This window comes from Musa acuminata, chromosome BXJ2-4 (assembly GCF_036884655.1).
Source record: "Musa acuminata AAA Group cultivar baxijiao chromosome BXJ2-4, Cavendish_Baxijiao_AAA, whole genome shotgun sequence".
In the NCBI taxonomy this organism is placed as follows: Eukaryota; Viridiplantae; Streptophyta; class Magnoliopsida; order Zingiberales; family Musaceae; genus Musa; species Musa acuminata.
The window spans coordinates 27,939,068-27,958,601 of NC_088341.1; the positions used below are offsets into that span (position 1 = coordinate 27,939,068).

The 19,534-nt window shown below is 37.2% G+C and overlaps 1 protein-coding gene across 3 annotated transcripts in view; it reads right to left on the reverse strand.

Annotated features, from left to right (window-relative positions):
• LOC103981967 (probable D-2-hydroxyglutarate dehydrogenase, mitochondrial) overlaps positions 1 to 19,534 on the reverse strand; it is a 30,985-nt gene continuing 11,451 nt past the window's right edge. For 2 of the 3 annotated variants that reach the window (XM_065104386.1, XM_009398747.3), the window contains 12 exons: positions 13,962 to 14,032; positions 12,115 to 12,233; positions 10,327 to 10,422; positions 10,118 to 10,227; positions 7,865 to 7,945; positions 7,216 to 7,316; positions 3,553 to 3,661; positions 1,879 to 1,984; positions 1,636 to 1,721; positions 1,417 to 1,542; positions 434 to 529; positions 1 to 233 (listed from right to left, as the gene is read on the reverse strand). In XM_065104386.1, coding sequence (XP_064960458.1) covers positions 440 to 529; positions 1,417 to 1,542; positions 1,636 to 1,721; positions 1,879 to 1,984; positions 3,553 to 3,661; positions 7,216 to 7,316; positions 7,865 to 7,945; positions 10,118 to 10,227; positions 10,327 to 10,422; positions 12,115 to 12,233; positions 13,962 to 14,032 — 1,095 coding nt within the window. In that variant the 3' untranslated portion in view covers positions 1 to 233; positions 434 to 439. Of the gene's footprint in view, positions 234 to 334; positions 530 to 1,416; positions 1,543 to 1,635; positions 1,722 to 1,878; positions 1,985 to 3,552; positions 3,662 to 7,215; positions 7,317 to 7,864; positions 7,946 to 10,117; positions 10,228 to 10,326; positions 10,423 to 12,114; positions 12,234 to 13,961; positions 14,033 to 19,534 lie in introns of all 3 variants that reach the window. The other variant, XR_001977774.2, reaches the window with a different exon arrangement.

The window sequence follows — 19,534 nt, forward strand, 5'->3', positions numbered from 1 at the left end:
TTGAAGTAAAATAATTGAGATTAATTTATTGGTGTCATACGCAATGGAAAAGTAAAAATTCAGTTTAATGATTTAAAGGAATAGCTAGATGTTTTACAACTTCATTGTAACTCACAGTTTCATGCTTCCTTTGCTCTTTGAAGTTGATCGATGACCACAACCTTTATGATTTTGATGCTTTGTTGCTCTTGGGGGCACCACTAATTGAAAATTGCAAAGAGATCTAATATTTTCTGAAAATGGCAGAAATTGAACAAATAGTTAATTCTTGTAACAGAGAAAATGAAGTAACAAGAAACATAAGCAAAAATTATAGATATTAACAATCCTACACCATTTATGTAAGTCTTCTGGTAACAAGTGAACAAACATAATCTACACCTCAAGATCTGATTGATTTCACTTGACACATTTTGCCTTTTAAGTACCATACCACTGTTCAATTGAAGCATGACTGAGGTAGAACTTTGTATGGGTTTAATATTAGATTGGGATCTAACATTTTCTTGATATCAACCATTAGTTGCACCTGGCAAGATAGACAATAGTGCAAATTAAGTGAGAACCTAGCACATGAACAAAATAATAACTTAATGCCATGAATAAAACAGATGAATGAGGGTACATGCTAGATGAAAAAATAAAGCAAAATAGAAACATGAAGTGTTAGTAGTATGTAGCACAAAAATCAGTGTCAAGTGTGTTTTAAAAAATAACCTAACAGAATTAGAAAATGGCTTTTTCGGGGAGTACATATGTTATACTTGCAACCATGGTTAGACATGAATTATGAGAAAGTTGAATAGTGCCTAATTATCATATTTTAGATCGTGTACAATTCTGTTCCAGGACTTATGGTAGTATCAGAATTTTCTTACTTTTTGAGTTTTTCAAAGAAAATAAATACAGCCCTCTTTTTAGCATACTGTTTCTTACAGCTGAAGATCAATAGTGCTTTGAAGTCCTAATATGCTGAGCAATGACGTTAATCCCAATATCATGATATTTAATACTTTTATGAGCTTGCAACAAAATTTTAAAAATATCTCAGCTAAACACAAGCAATTGCATTAATCCAAAACCTTGGGTGACCCATAGATACAAAAGAAAAATAATTTATTTGAACTTCTGAATTTATACATATCTAGCTAGCTATTAAATTGTATGGAAAAATATACCACGGAATCCAGATAAACTACTGTGATTAAGCACTAGATACTAAAAAAACAAACTCAATGAAGTAAATAATTTTTTCACCATATTAACTTGTTTAGGCCTGGAAATTTTTTTCATGATTTTGTAAATTAACATCAGGAAAGAGAAATTTATGCACTGTAAAAGGGTATAAATTAATATAGGTCTCTCAGTTTATCAATCGAAGTTTTTATTTATTGAATATGATTTAAAGCCACATACGGTCTCTGGAGACTTGCTGTAATGGATCTTATTTGCTTTCATTAACCCTAATCCATGCTCAGCACTGATACTTCCCTTGTGTTTTGAGGTCCACTCATACACGTAAGGTTCAATTTGAGCAAGGATCTGCAACACAACATTCAATGCTGCTTTAATCATGATAGCTAATAACAATTAGTTCAATGTAACAAAGTTGCAGGCTGAAGCTGATAGATATACATCACTATCATATCGAGTTGTCATGATATTCAAGTGCAAGTTACCATCCCCAAGGTGACCGTATCCAACTACCTTGGCCGCCTCACCTGAACATGATAAAGAATTTATCAGGTATCATAAATCTGTGTTTTTCTTTGTTTTATAAAAATACTTGTTTGATGAAATAGTACAAGGTAATAAAAAAATCAGTTCTACAAGCTAATTTATATTGCTAAGGTGCAGTAGCATTTGTGGGTTAGATACCAAGCCTGTTGCGCATTTCTTCGACGATTCCATAGAATTGGTCAATGGGTAATGATAAGTCATATTTGTAGACAGCCCCAACCTTAACTGATGCTTCTGATATACCCTGGAACAGTGAAGCTAAACAGTGTCAAAATGATACGATCAAGCATCACATTAACGAAGAGCTACCCTCTATTTTAACATCACTGACACAAGAACTCGAAACAAATCATCTCAGAAAACACAAGTAGAAGCTTGTTTCATGTCATAATCAGAAACAAACTATCGATAACATGGGAAGTGGACATGACAAGAAAATAAACTAAACATGCCTGGGAAACATCAAGACATGACTATAAATGGATTAGTTAGAAATCAACTAAATGGACTTTTATCAACAAAGCCCATTTTGGGATTTGTGTTAAGAGAAAGAAAATTTCTTATTATTCTTCAAAAGTAATACTGTAACTAGATGTCGACAGGAAGCTTTCTTTCAGCCTGGCATTACTGATAAGAATTCATATTGTGTTAGCAAAATACACAAGATGCAAATTACTTAAGATACATGTTTACAAGGACTGTCATACTGTTCAATATGGTACGAGATGGGAGGCATATACTGGTCTGAGAGCTGACCAAGATATGGACCAGCCCATGACACCTGTCTGGTCGAGACACAAACCAGCCTGTTTGGCTGAGATGCATACCAGTCAATACGCCTCATGTATCACCCGATAGAGTCAAAATTTGACCTGATCAGTAACAATCACATTTCGATCATACCATTGACATTTTGATTGATACCATCCCCCAATGGTCAAATTGATCATTGGAGGTTGTTTTGGGCTTATAAAAGCCCCTCCCTCCACCTGTTTCACCCACTCTCAATCACTCTTATCCAAATTCTCTTCCTCATTCTTTCCCACTCATTCTCATTCAAACTTGTTTAATCTCTCTAGACGGTGATTAGTGGAAATCAATCTCTTGATTTGGATTCAAAAGGGATTTAAACTACAGGTCCAATAGAATTTGTCTCTGATTGAAGGTAGTTAGCTTTTATCTATATTTTCTTTGTCACGGCACATAATTGGCGTAAAGAATATTGGTAATTATTAATTTATTAGTGACTAATGATTAATTATGACTTAATTAAGGTACTTAAGAAGTACTACCTTAGATTGATCATATCCTGACTTCTTGCATGATTTACGAGCGTATTTTACATGTTTAATGGGTAATTGGAGGCTTATTAATGCATGGTTACATATCAAATTTAATTTATATACCAATAAATTAAGATAAGAAAACCTGAAATAGGATTTTTTTTAATTCAGTTGATTTTTCAGCCCTTTTTCGGGTTACCAATACCAACCGATGAGTATCGGTCTGACTAGGGACCTATATGGCTGGTCAGATATGGCAAACCATGCATGTTTATGCTTATCATGTTTTGAGCATTACAATAAGCCATAATGTCCAACTAAATGAAGTATATTACATGGGTATTTCCCACCATAGAGCTTTACCAATGTTAATATAACTATTCTAACTTTGTGTGCTCATATCTTTTCTATGATTCTTGAAAAAGTTTTCCTAGGTCATTTCTAAAATACTTCTGTGGAATCATAAATATTAATTACTGGGTTCATCTCACAAGAAAAAAGGAATTCCAAAAGCATCAAGATATTGAACCTCACGAATTCGCCAAAATGAGGATGATTGGTTAATATCTTGAGCTACAACACCATCTAGTATGAGACCTTCTTCCATTGATCGTAACAAAAAAGCTTCAAGTTTTGTTCTGCATTTTTTTGTCAAAAATAAAGATTGTAAATGTAACACAATTGTAGTAGATAACTAAGGAAATTGAAACTAATACACATTTACCAATGAGCCCAGTAGCAACCTGCAAAATGTTCATAGTTGAATGCCACTAATTAAATTGACAAACTGAATTCAGACACTCATAGTCCTAGCACTTCTAACAATCATTTGAGGTAGCATTCTTAAATAAAAGACTTCATTAATAAAATAAGATACACAGAAATAGCACAACAGTGAGATTGCTCCTTTAAAATCTGTGTCAACAGTTTGAATGAAAGAAATAGAACATTAGCAAAAACCTAGTGCACCAAGTTGTCCTTTTTGTTACTTGTAAAATATGATTCAAAGAACATTGATTGTCACTTGTCAAGATATTTATATGTCAAATTTATGGTAAGAATATTTTAATTAATAGAGACACCACTTTTAGCAATAGAATGTTTCCATCTAGAACCTAAGAACTTTAAAGAACAAAGAAATGTGTCAATTCAGAACAAGTGGCTATAACCAAATGCTCCATATAACAAAAAATTACAAAATTCATGTCCATTGTCCGTCTTCATGATCACCGCTAGAGAACATCCATCAAGAAAAGCCCTCCCCAAAGCACCTTGCCCAGTAGGCTAGGTAAAGTCTAAGAAAGGAACATGTGAAACATAGTATCCAAATCCTAAGTGTGAACTTATATAACAAGTATAGTTACCTATCAGGAAGGACAAAACTATGTATTTTCATGCATTTCATTGAACCTATTATTTTATAAACATATGATGCATAGAAGTTTGTTGCAAGAAATTCCTTCTTCTGAAACAGGATTAGGATTCTATTATAATTAGAGTAAAATGTCTTTTTGTGTGTAGCTTTGCAGTTCTTTTTGGGGTTTATAGTATCATCCAAATATTATTGTCATTTTGTGTGATAAAGAGTATAATGGTACCTTTTAGTGATGTTTATGGACCAACACAAAACAAGAACAAGCCCATCACCAACGATCGCCTAGGGGGAAGACAGGATCTCCTCCAGTGTCAGAGATCTTTAAATATGAATGGCATGGAATTCAGAATCAAAAGGGAGAGAGGAGTAGATACCAAATTTCGATATACACATGTAAATCAAGAAGAATACACTCAGGTGTCAAGGTCACCAGGGAATTAAGGTAGATTCATCTTGGTTTTAAATCTTTCCTCAGAAAGGCTTCTCTAGAGTTTAATAACCAACCACATCAAATCTTTACCTCTTCGAGTAGTCACCCCTTTCTATATGTGTTTGAAAAGAGGCTAAAGAAATCACCTTGAGGCTTGAATTAAGGAATTTGTACAAGGATGCAATTGTAAGAGTGGAATCCACTTTTAGCTCAAAATCTTCATCATAATAGAACAATAGTGGATTGAGATGACGAGATAAAAGGGAAAGCATCTGTGATTCAAAGATAGGCTAATAACCAGATAAGAAGAAGGCCTAAATCCATCTGTTTTCAAACAAGAGCTTGGGTCATTTTGATAGACTGACTGAGCAAGCAAGAGCACATGTCAAGGTAACAATGCTCCATGGGAATAATTCAATCATCCTTCCAGAATCTAACATTTTAATCATTGCCCAAGATAAATCAAGAAGTAAAAAATGATTATTTGATAAATAATATCCCTATCCATGTTGGCGAAAACGAGTTCCTAAATGAGTTATCACTTCAGACTTCAGAGTGGCTTTGTCAGCCAGAAAAATTTATAGAAGGTCTCTTCCAAGTTCAGCCATGCGCTATTTATGTTCTCCACCACCATTTGCCAAAATGAGCATAATTTATATCTTCTAGGTTAACGACTCCAAAGCAATCCCAATTCATAAATCTCTAGATAATTGAGCAATTAACTATCCACCAAACACATCCGCTATTCTAATTAACTTACCACCAAACACATCCGCTTTTCTTCTGTGCTTTCTCTATGAGCTTTAGAAGCCAAAAGTGGCAGGAAAAGATAGAGAAAAACTGGATAGGAAAGTTAGTGACTGTAACAGCAACCTACTTGCAAAGAAGTATCTATTCTTCTTGCCATCGAACCAAAATTCCACTTTGTTTTAGAGAGGCATCCGATCCACCAACAGTAGCCTTTCAGACCTTAGTGGGAGACCAAGATACACAGAGAGAGCTTGATGCTTGACAGGCCCTCTAACAGAATCAGATCCAATGTATGTTGGTTTACTTGTGGAGGAATTAAAAGTGAACCCAAAGCAAAACATGGAATAATGTAGGGCCACCAATTTGTGGTGGCATATTCATGCAATGTGGACCACATATGTGGCAACATAGTCCCCATGAATACATATGACCACACATAAATATGCAGTCACATATAGGGTTTTGAAATATTAAGATTGATGTAGAATAAATGAAACCTATGCTCATAATATCCATGAAAAAAAAGTCTTTCATGTTCATTATGTGTCATGGCAAGTGAAAATGTTGTCTCTCAAAAGCAAGGATTTTAATTTCGAATGATACCACCCGTACCGAGCGGTACATACCGGTCTGCTAGGACCACCCGCTACCGGGTGGTACCGTCAATTGGGGCTGTTTCCGCCCCGTTACAGTCCGAAATCGATCGGTAATAGTCAATTTCGACCGTCGCCGCCCGCTACCGGGCGGTATTAGTTAAGGGAGAAGGAAGAGGGAGAAGAAAAGGGAGAACCTGGAGATCCGACGTGGCTCTCCCTCGACGATCCCAATCTGTCGCCGCCCTCCCTCGCCGGACGTCACATATGAGATGTCGCCTCCTCGTCATTTGAGGCGACGAGGCCTCGGCGTCTTCTCCTCAGCCGCGTGGAGCGCAGGGAGAAGAAACACGGCGACTTCGCTCTTTTTTTCTATTTTTTAATATATATATATATATATATCACGAGCGATATGCTCTGCCATACTGCACGGTACACTCAAACTGTACCATACCAAGCTAAGCTCGATATGCCAATATGATATGAAATTACAAACCTTACTCAAAAGTGAGTAAGAAACAAGATGATGAAATTACAAGCAAATGCAAAATTTAAACTTGCAAGTTGTTGGACTGAAGATACATGATAGATGATAAGTTAAGAGAAATAGGTGGAAGCACCCATTTTTCAACATAGCTTATCTTGAGCTTCATTTCCAAACTTTTCTAAAGTGGGTTGCATATCTTCCGTTCCTTTAAAGTAATAATTGAGTAATTTCACTTCGCGTAGGATGATGTTACCTAGTTTAATATGTCTAAGAGATACTAAAGTGGTCAATTTTTTTCCTAGGAAGACATTTAGTTTTATCAAGTTTGTGAAATGTGCAAGTACCTGCACTACAGAATTGTTATTTAAGTTCAGAAGTTGTTTTTCTCTAAATGTATTTCTAAATTTATTTGCTACAAAAATCCAGAGAAAAGAATCTATTTGAAAATGGAAACAATAACCATAAAAATGAGGCTATGTTACACAAACTAAACATAATGTCAAACAAATTGGAGAATAAATTATTGAAAATTTATAAAGGTGACAAGCTCAACTTACTTATCATATGTTTCATCACTACCAGTTGTCTCAACAAGAATATAGAAGTTATACAAGGAGGATGGTAAAGGACTGCGAACACCATCCAAGTGAGACAGAACCTTCAAGTCAAATATAAAAGTATAATAATTACAAACTAATAATAAAAGTGACATTTCATATCATTGATATTGGAATTTGAAGAAAAGGCCATCATTTGCTCAATCTATTATTTTTTCTGAAATTCTAAGAGCAAAGTAAAGATGTCATCAAGGCTTTTATTGATTTTGTATCAAGATCAGACTAAGGAATAAAAAACTAGTAATAATATTTTATTATAGCATCACTTAATCTAAATCTTTCTTGTTAAATGGAAAAAAAATGTGGAAATGATTACACAGCATGCTTTTTGTAAAAACAGGAAGTGGTTGAAGGATGTTCAAGTACCCAGTAAGTTAAACATGCACATGGGACTCCTCCTAGAGCATTACAGTGGCGTTTAACCCTTTAGAAGCAAGGTCCTACTATAGTCATATTTAACAGAAAGCACTAACTATGAGAGCCATTGTCAAAACCAAAAGTTGATGCATGCTGTGTTAAAACTTAAAAGTAGAACCTTCTATCAGTAGATTTTTTCAAAAAGAGACAATCATATTAGATATCAACTTACCAAATCCATTGAATGGCTATCCATAAATTCAAATGCAGAAAGAACCCCGCCCAGTGCTCGCTTAGCTTCCAGTAGTAATTTCTGGAAAGGTGAAACGATCTCAAGTGATAAGCAAACATAAGATTACATCATTGAAGGTTATATTTCATTTAGGCATACAAGATACCAAACATGAATACTAAACCAAGGTTCTCAATTTCGATGTATACCGCCCGATACGAGCAGTATGTGCCGGTCCAAGAGGATACCGGTATGCGAACCGCTCTCTACCAGGCAGTACTAGTGTTTTAACCGGTACCGCCTTAGATTTTGATTGTTACCGAGGCGTACCGGTCGATACACCCTGGTGTGATAAGTGGAGGTATTTTTAAGGTTTTAGGGTGTACCATCGGTACACCCTAGCATACCGACAGTACACCCTAGCGAGATACATACCGATACATACCTGCTCAATACGCCGATACAGACCAATATTCAAAACCCTGTACTAAACTATAAATTTTTTGTCCATTTATTAGTACCTACAGGTTACACGTGTCTATGAAAAAGTTTATGCATTCAATAGCACATGGTGACATATAGATGAAATTCTTGAGTTCGATAAACAATTTACTGACTTTCATGTTGTATAGCAATACTATTGAATAATCAAAAGTATTTCAGAAAATTTAGACAGTTGCAAGAAACAGTATTTGCACTCAAATGTCAGGATGTGCTACGGGGCTAGTACAAAATGATCGTAATAATCAGCAAGGTATTAACGTCCAGGCATAGCAGATGGTACAGGCCGATATTTACCAATCAGAACGTGAACCATCACCTGAACCACAGGTTTTCACCTTGCTACCGTCTAGTATGATTGTTGTACCTGATGTACTAACCAGTTTTTAGGGTCCAAACTAGGTGTATAGGGCGGTAAGCATGGTTTTACATTTTGAACCACAGGTTTTCACCTAGTATGTTATGCTATCTGATCGAGACACTGACTGTCCTGTACCATGCGGTCTAGTAGCGAAACAGCCAAACAGGGTTTACTGCCTGGTACGCCCACTCGGGATATCCTGATCTCCAGAAGACCACAGGCATCTCTTTTGGGCTGAAAAAGAGAGCTTTTCAGCCCTCTTGTTTGTACCTTCCTCTGAAACAGCATCCTGACCCTCTCTTTCCCTTCTCTCACCACAATGATCAAGCCTATCTACGCTACAACCACAATGATCAAGGGCATGGTTTTAAGCTAGATTTTTGTGGATCTAAATTTCATCTTCATCGGAATAGTTTAGATCCACATGAATTCAATCTTGGGCAGACTTGGGTTAGATTTTCGATCTAATGGCCATCTGAAGCATGGCACCATATTAATTTACAGTTGCCTCAGGTCGACGACACCGACCTATCCACCACAGAATCACGAAAATCGATTTGATGATACAAGCAGGTATATGATCTTATTATACAATCATTTATTATTTAGGTGACTCTTAGCCTATTTGGGTATTACTATGTATTCTTATTTCTTTAGATACTGCTTGTGTTCCTTTTCCACTTCATGTCTTAGTGCAATATATGTTTTGTAAACTTAAACCACTTAAATTATATGAATCTTGTCTGTCTTAATCTTTAAAAAGTAGGAAACAACCATGAAATAAGGGTTCTGTTGGGATTTTAGGAGGTTGAAAGTTTCAACTTGAAACCCTAATAAATTATATCATGGTGCATGATGGCTTACTATATGTTGGTATGCAGGACCCATGTTGGTTTGGCCATTGACTGGTACCGATCTGGTACGAAAACTGTAAACCATGGCAGTAAGTCTACCGCCTGGTTCCCTTATATGTTCTTTTTGTTTTTATGTATCAACAATTGTCTTCTTTTTTCCCTCCCCCCTCCTGGTGTTCCTTTGCCTCTTCCTACTTTTGTCACTTCCTACTTCATCTAGTTGTGTCACTATTGTCATGCCTTCTCACAAGAGTTAACACCTCCTTTGCCTCTTGTATGTATCTCTCTTCCCTCTTTAACCTCCCTCCTCATCCACCTCCTCTCTCTCTCTCTCTCTCTCTTGTGGGTCCAGGCAATACAATATTGAATGTTGGTACAATGAAGCATACTGGTCCAACGGCCAATCGACAACAGATTGAGATTTTAAACCTTGATAATTTTGTTAACAATTGTCATATCATGTGTATGCTTATCTTTTTAACTTAATAATTGATGATAAAGATCTAGGTGTACACAACAAACAGAAAAGAGAACTACCTGACAACTTGTAAAATCTTTACAAGCAAGAAATGCAAGATTCATTGACATTAGCTTGGGTGGTGTAAGAATAGAAACCTTGGTCACAATCCCTAGAGAACCTTCACTTCCTGAACCAATTGCCAAATTCATTAGTACTCCACTACCCAAAGAATCAATCTAAACAGGTGAAATCAGCTAATTTCATTTATTTACATATACCAAATTACCAATAAACAAGTGTTTCAAATCATATCCAGTATTGTCCTTGCGTAAAGTGCCAAGCATGTCAAGAATAGTTCCATTAGCTAATACAACTTCAAGGCCTGAAAAAGTAAACCCAAGATCTCATGAGTAAAGAGAAAATTGATAACTGGCTAATTATATACCAAGCATAAAAAGGGAATACTGAACAAAAAGAGCACACACTTGTGAACTTTCTGATATGCTATCATCGCAAACTTATAGTTATCTGCAATTATATTTCACTGCCTGCTGCTCTGATGCAAACATCAAATGGTAATATCCTCCTCATATGTTTACCTATAATTAATTTTCAGGAGGTTGTTGAGTACTATATAGCTTTCTCATTTTACAACAAAACAAGCAAATGATTTCCAAAAAATAAGTTTCCATTGCAAACCTAATCCAAAGAGTTTATTTTTGTTTATTTAAAACCTTTATTCTCCCCATATTTTCTTCTCCCTACTCTCTTCCTGTCTTTCTCACCTTTGTACTCATTTCATAATGAATTAAGTTGATAGGTTTTGCCTAAAAAAAACTCTTTTATTGCTTAAACAGAATTTTCAAGATTGCATATCCCAATGATAGTCTCAGCTGTCACTGTGAGGCTGGTCCCAATATTTGTTATTCGTAAATTTCCAGGGATTTCCTACAAAATATCCAAAGACTACAAATATGAAAATCTCTCTCTCTCCATATATATATATATATATATATATATATATATATATATAATGTCATAAAACAAGCATATATAATGAAGCATAACCAATATGCTCCAAATATAGTATAAAGAAGACTCCATGGCACATAAATAGGTCAATATGTTACAGCTTATGAATTATCATGGGACCTTGCTTAAGCTTTCGGAAGAAGTGGACATTGTTTCATATCCTGGATATATCCCATCGTCTGTCTCATCAAACTTTGGCTTGCCATTGAATCCACTTGTCAACCTATTAGTCATCTAGCTCGCATGTGAAGGCAAATCAAAGCTCATATATGTGTTAGGTCTTTACCTACTAGCTTAAGCTTTGAAAGAACTGTTCACCCAACTCATTTTATCATTCAGGTCGAATCTAATACCATCTAATGTTGTAGACCCAAGTGATTTATATGCCATATCCTAACAAGACTTCGATGAATTATTTCGAACATGTTAATAACATTAGTCAAACAATAATAAACTGTGGCAAGAAAAATATCACAAGAAATATCAGTATGGGATGGAATATATTAACATAGTCAATAACATTAGCTATCTCATCAAATTTTTACAAGAGGCCCAACTTCTTTTGCATGATGGTAAGTTGCAGGCAACAGAAGTCAAAGACAGTATAAATTTGATAGACATTGCCAAAACTGCTAAATTCTTTCATGGAATCCAATCAATTTTGAGATCTAACTCACAACTAAGTCATTTCATTCTATTTCGAGATTGTCTCACAACTAACGTCATTTTTATTGGAAACGATTCAATGATTAGATGATTTATCAGTCAAAAAAATAAAACAGAATTGACCAAAACTAATATTTGCAAACAAAGAGGGACGTTTGACAATTAGGTTAAAAGTAAACCAAAATGGAATAATGATCAGGTATTACAATGATGCCACCTTCAAAAGTAAAAAAAAAATTAAAAATTCAACTAACAGATTATGCTATATGATAGACAACTATAAAGAGTCTTACAAAAGATAGCACCAACATTGTGCAAACATAACAGCAAGCATCACATTACCTTCATCAAAACAAAAAAAAAGCATTATAATTACCAAGAATAGTTCCATGAAGTGACCCATAACGTACAAAGCGTAAGCCACCGGCATTGGTTGAGATGTTTCCACCAATTTGGCAGCTTCCTTTTGCTCCCAAGTCAAGTGGCATAATAAATCTAAAAGAAGAACCCACATAATATTCCAATGCTAAATACAATAAGTCAATCATCCAGAAAGATGCACTTTATGCAAGCCAAATTTGACTTTTAGGTTTTGCTGTGATATTAATTATGTATTAAGATTTTTTTTTTACTTTAAGCAAATAGTACTTTCCTCATATAGAATTCTATTTAGAGTATAGAAAAAAATAATGATTTGCCCAAGTTTGTAGTAAAAGAAAAAAGGTCATATATAGATGGCAAAAGAATAAATCAAGAATAACCATGAAACAATACTAGAGACTTGCAACTTTTTTTAACAAACATACTTTCAAGCAAGGTCCGCCATACCGTACCGTACCGTACCGGAGTTTCGACCCGGGCTCGGTACGATACGGTACCGGTGTACCGGGCGGTACACCAAGGCATACCGAGCGGTACACCCTGGTGTACCGATACTGTAGCAGTGCTACAGTGTAGTTCTGTAGCACTGTATCAGTGCTACAGTGTAGTTCTGTAGCACTGTAGTGGTACAGGGCGGTCCGCGTACCGAGTACCTAGCGGACCGGTACGTACCGCCCGGTACGGCATACACTGCTTTCAAGGAAAGAGGTGACAACAATGCTTGTTTGAGAAAAAATAAAAATGCTGAAGAGATATTCGAAACATTAATTTCAGTGCAACATATGATATTAGAAGAAAAGGCACTACTCCAGCTCTCCATATAAGACTAAAATTTTAGAATTGATGAGTAATCAAGAAACCATTAATATTTCCAATGTAAAGTTGCTAAAAGCCTACAAAAGTTTCATTTTTCAAGTCCAGTGTCTTCCTGGTAACCATATTCCTTTTTCTTCTTTGTGATTCCTTAGAATAACTTTTCCTGCCACATGCACCTAAACTTCATAGACAGCATTATAAAGTATGGGTATTCTGAGAATCTTGGGTTTGTCCAAGAATTTCTTCTACTAAATATGGAAAATAATAATTGGGATTCCATGCACAAATCAAGAAAATTAAGTCTGGCTCAACTCATTTGTTCAGCACATTTATTCACTTTTGTTCTTGATATTGACTGGGTGATAGGAGGATGTCATTCTAGTGATGTGGTCTTCAACAGTTCAAGAATTGATGCCCTCCACTTTTATTTGAATTTTCTAACCATTCACATTATATAAGATTGTCCACACCTAATTGCCGGAAGTAAGGAACAAAGGAAATCATCATCTGGGAGATCATTAAAGGCCACAAGAACCACCATCATGTTTTTATTTGCTGGCCAAGTTATATCTGTAATACTACAACAATAATTATTATAATAACAATAAGAAGAAGAACGTAAATTATATCAACCATTTGGAGTAGGCTACATGGTTTGTTCCGGCTATTGAGATCCTTGAAGGGCAATGTCTCTAGATCAAAAGAAGTCATATCTCTTTTTATTGATTCTAGCAAAGTTCCCTTAAGTCGCATCTATGGACTGTAACTTCTCCATATAATTGTGTAGTAACTGTGCAGTCACTTTGCTGTACAACCCATTAACTGAAAGATAAAAAAAAAATTAAGTAATCACCAAATCACCATTAAAAATACATAAACACAATCATCAAAGATAAAAGTAAAAAAAGAAAATATTATATTATTAATTGATTTTTCCACTTTAAAGACATCAAGCAGTTTTTTAGAATAAAAAATGCCATGGTATTACTTGTAATATATAAGGCGCAGATACTCATGAGGTCTTACCCTTCATTTTCTAAGAATGAGCTTAGATTCTCCAGTATGCATCCCCCTTCACAAACAAGAATACCATTGATCTGAAAGCAGTGTGTCATAAGCATGTCATTAACACAATTTTCCATGAAAAATATGGTATCTTTTGACTTTCTCATAAATTCCAAATAATCTGATCAAATTCTTCTCCATGTTACGACAACTAGTTTGATTGTGATTAGGGATATGTCAAAATCTTATAGTCTGTTGCTTCTTAAGTCCCAGTCACTCTCTCTTTAATAGGCTGCTAACCCCTTCAAGGCAGTAACTTTTAATGAAAACCAGAAGCTTATCATCCTGCAGGAATTCTTCACTTATGCCTATAGTATGATTTCTTTGAACTTGAATCACTTTCAAAAGTGAATCAAATTTGTTTCCTATCAGTTTTTCCTTCCTCATTTATAGCTCATAATTTTTATCTTCCGTAGGAACCTTCATTTGACAGGAATAGAGGTCAAAGGAGAGAAGATCACCTGCGGTAGTCCAAATGACAATGGGCGATCTACAAGAGAATAATACAAATATTAGGAAGTGATTCTTCATTGGGAGATATCTCCAGCTGCTCACAAGTCTTAAGCAAACTTCTTCGAGAATCATATACACTCAGGGGAGATTAGAGGTTATTCATTGTTCCAGGAATTCTTCTTGCAAATACTCTCATGATGAACATTTGCAACATCATATATATAATGCATAGTATGTATTTCTATTATCTATTTTTCAAAAATACTTTATTATTCCTGATAATCCCAGTTATCAATTTTGTTTGATAAAAACTCAAACATTATTTTGTGCTACATCTTCTGAAACAAGCCCTGTGTTTCATGGATAGTGTGCTTGTTGATCTATGTAAGTTTCTTCAAATCTTTCATGTACCTTCAGAAAAGGACTGTTGATTAGCAGAATACTGCAAAGTCCACTTCTGATTGACATCTTAGTGGGTTACAAGGTCAGAAATGTAGAATGTGTACATTTATTAGCTTGTCTGTAAGGTGGATCCTACATGGAAAGCATCGTGCATATTTTATTCTGCTCAATCAATCTAATGGCTAACCAAAAGATAGTGCGGCAGAAAGGAATCAGGTCTTGGTATGTGATAAAACATACAGAGAACTCTTTGGACTCCCTACTCCACAAACGCTTGAATCATGAGAGTATTTGTGATGTGAGTTAGGTTAGGTACACAACAGTTGATGAACTTAATATTAGTTAGGCTTATACCTAGCCCATATTCTGGGCTATGTGGCACAGGTTCCGCTTTACTCATAGCTATTATGTCAGTAGTAGCTACTGATAACAAAGCATACTTTACAGATAAGCAATTAATTGGGCCCCGAAAAAAGGCCAGCCCATGAGCAATGCAAAAGACATATCATAGGCACATAGTTAATGTTGGTGTCATGCTTCTCAGATGTCATCTACAAATAATAATTATATATGCTACATGATTTAGGGCATTGATATGGACATTAAGCCACTGATTGGAGAATATTATAACATCATTAATCCCACTCCAAAAGTGGATAATGGATTCGTGTAACATGGCAAACATTATGGATTCAATTATGGATAAGATCCAAAAGAATTTTTTTATAGCAAACATAATATTTGCAACTACTAATAGTGACTTTGATATAAGCATTGTGTAACATGTCACAGATGGTTGTCGTGCACCCATAACACCTTCATCAACAGACCATTCGTCGCTTTTGTCTGCTTGTACATATCTTTGCCAATGTGTTTTGCCTTGTTTTGTATGTTTTTACTTGAAAACTATGAACATGAACAGTTGCATGGCTATAGAGCGACCGCTCACTAGAATGGGCAAAACTATCCTAGATTTTCGCGTGTCATGGCCTGTTTTCTGCAAGCTGCGGTGCGATATGAAATGTCAGCTATCTAAACACCCTAGAACCACCCAGGTGACACAGGACTGGATGGGAGTTTAGGGTAGTGCTGGGCATTGATTGGATTCACAAGTTCACATGTAAAGCCTACAGGAACTTGCCAACACACCCCAACACCCGATGGGCAATCGTTTGTGGACTTGCGATTGTTCATTTGCCTTCTAAAATCCTTGATTTCTCCTTCCTCTCTTTCCTCTCTTGCACACCAAGTGTTTGCTGAATTGCTTGTAAGGCTACCCTCTTTACGAGACGTCAAGATTTGTTCGTTGTTCATTTTCGGAACTAATCAATTTGCACTTTTACAGGTCCTTCAGGACTTGAACGAGGTTGCAACTAGGCTGATCTTTTGCGACGGATAACGCAAGAATACCTCACGACTTAGGCAATTCTAGCTTAGTCTGTGACATTGTGATATCAGAGCGAACAAGCAATTCGAGCAAATAACAAAATTTTACAATCTCGCCGTGGCGAAGCACCGTGGTGAATCGAGCACGATGGGGCAAGTCGGACCATTGTTGTAGGTGGGCTGCAAGTACAGACTCGCTCTCAAGCTATTGGGGCCGCCCAAGAGAAGCGTGGCAACGAAAATGGCAAGCAAGAAGTTAACTATTATCTGCAAGCGAAGGAAGCCCAACCTGAATTGCCAAACGAAAAGAGAAGATATTAGGAGAGGCTTACAGCTGTGGAAATCCACCTTAATGTTCTCGAAGCGAGTCTAGAGGAACTCTACCAAGGCCAACAAAAGCTTCTTAGGGTAGAGAACTCGCAAGAAGAGACAGAATCTCGGATTGACAAGGTCGACTTCCAAGTAGATCGATTAACGAAAGACACCAAAGACTCCGTGCAGCACCTACACGAAGTCGTGGTGGAATTCATGTCCAGGATTATGTTACTCACGAGAACTCTTAATGCGAGAGGGAACAACACCTGCATTGCTCTGCCACAAAGCTTGAGGGCACCCGAGCCGCATTGCTACAGGGTTGCCAGGAATGCGAGGAGCTCGAGAACTTTATGTTCGACATGGAACGGTAATTCCAAGCTACGAAGCCCGATTCTGAAGAAACCAAAGTTTTAATAGCAACTATGTATCTGAATGAGGACGCAAAACTTTAATGACAAACATATCGGGAAGAGATCCAACAAGGTCGATGTCGAGTGGACACATGGGAGGACTTGAAGCAAGAGTTGAGAACTTAGTTCCACCCGAGAACACTAAGTTTGTCACAAGAAGGAAGCTGAGACAACTCTGTTAAAACACTTCCATTCGAGACCATATAACATAGTTTTCAGCATTGATGCTAGACATATAAGACATGTTTGAGAAGGACAAACTGTTCAGCTTCCTCGATGGCCTGAAGCCGTGGGCACAACAGGAACTACATCGAAGGAATGTCACCGGTTTGGTCGAGGCAATCACAGTTGCAGAAAGGCTCATCGACTTTGTTTCCTTAAAGGAGTCGGGGAAGAAGAAACAATCTTCAGAAAATCGCCCATCTAAGTATTCCCGAGGGGAGTCTACAATCAAGCAAAAGAAAAAAAGTTCTCACAAAGGGCCGAGTTCAAAAGGCAAGGCCCCAAAACTTGGAGGATGCTTCTTGTGTGAAGAACCGCACATGATAAGGGAGTGCGCACAAAAGCAAGCACTCAATACATCGACAGCATCAATTCATCCCCCCAGATCATATAAGGGCAAGGTCGTCGCTCTTAGTTCGAGTAGTTTGGAATCCAACAGCGACGATGAGAAGTCGCAAGGACCCCAGATAGGAGCAATGTATTTCTTAAACGTATTGCGAGGTCAAGTGGGGGAGAACATGAGAAAGCAACAAAAAGCAAGGAGCAACGAGATGATATACGTGGACATCAAACTAAATGATTGAACAACCCGTGCGATGGTGGACACGAGCGTTACCCATAATTTCATTATCAACCAAGAAGCTAGGGGACCTGGGCTTAACCTAGAGAAGAGCCCAAGTCGAATGAAGGCTATGAACTTAGAGGCTAAGCAGATCTCTAGACTAGCAAAGGAGGTCCTTATCAAAATCGGGACATGGAGTGGAAGCACAAACATGATGGCAGTGTCATTGGATGACTTCCAAGTGATCCTTGGAATGGAGTTCATGCATGCAGCGAAGTTGGTGCCAATATTGTTTCTAAACTCTCTATGCCTGATAGGAGACAATGACCCTTGTGTGGTTCTAATTTCTCGAGGAGGAACCAAGAACCCACAACAAATATCGACATTACAACTGAAGAAGGGGGTGCAAAAAGGTTAATTAACTTTCGTGGCTACAACAAAGTTAGAGCCACTTAATGTGGAGGCCACTCATGAACTTGTTGTGGTGGCAGACGTTTTCAAGGAGTTCACAAACGTTATGCCACCGAGTTGCTGAAAACTCTACCGCTACATAAAGGCGTGGATTACTGTATCGAGTTGGAGCCAGAAGTGAAACCTCCAGCAAGACCACTATACCATTTGTCCCCTCCAGAGTTAGCAAAGCTTAGGAAGCGACTAGATGAACTGCTAAGAGGTAGTCTCATCCGCAATTCTAAAGCACCATTTGGGGCTCCAATTCTCTTCCAGAAGAAACAAGACCGGAACCTCCGATTATGTGTCGACTATTGGGCCCCTAAACAAGGTGACAGTGAAGAACAAGTATTCTCTCCCGCTCATCGCGGACTTGTTCAACCAACTGGGCAAGGCAAAGTATTTTTTTTAAACTCGACCTTCGGTCGGGGTACTAGTAAGTGCGCATAGCAAAAGGTGACGAAGCGAAGACCACCTTTGTAACCAGGTATGGAGCATTCGAGTTCTTGGTGATGCCTTTCGGCTTAACCAATGCTCTAGCCACATTATGTACTCTCATGAACTATCTATTTAACGAGTATCTAGACAAGTTTATGGTTGTCTACTTGGATGATATCGTTGTTTATAGCCAAACACTCGAGAAGCATGTCAAGCACCTTCAAAGTTCAAACAATTTCAAGGTACTCAAGGAGAATACTTTATTCGTGAAAAGAGAGAAGTACTACTTTACCCCAACGGAGATTTTATTCTTGGGGCATCGAATCAACAAAGGATCCATTCAAATAGATAAATCGAAGGTGCAAGCTGTGGTAGAGTGGCAAACAACAAAGAAGGCACCGGAGCTGAGATCCTTCCTTAGTTTTGTCAATTATTATCGACGCTCCATAGTTGGGTGCTCGAAGCGTGCAGCATCACTAACGAAGTTGCTAAAGAAGCAGCCTTGGCAATGGTCAAACAAATGTAAAACGATATTCCAAGACCTAAAGGCTGCTATGTTAGAAGAACCAATACTCAAATTGCTAAACTATGGGAAGCCTTTTGAAGACTATACAGATGATTTAGACTTCGCTATTGGGGGAGTACTTATGTAGGAGGGTCACCCAATGACTTACGAGAGCCGCAAGCTCAATGAGACCGAGCGACGGTATCCGGTGCACGAGAAGGAGATGACAACGGTGGTTCACTGTGTATGAGTATAGCAGCACTACCTTCTCGGAACGCGATTTGTGGTAAGGACGAACAATATCACGTTGAGTTACTTCCAAATTCAAAAGAAGCTCTCCCTAAAGTAAGCACGATGGTAGAACTTCCTGGCTGAATTTGATATAAAAATG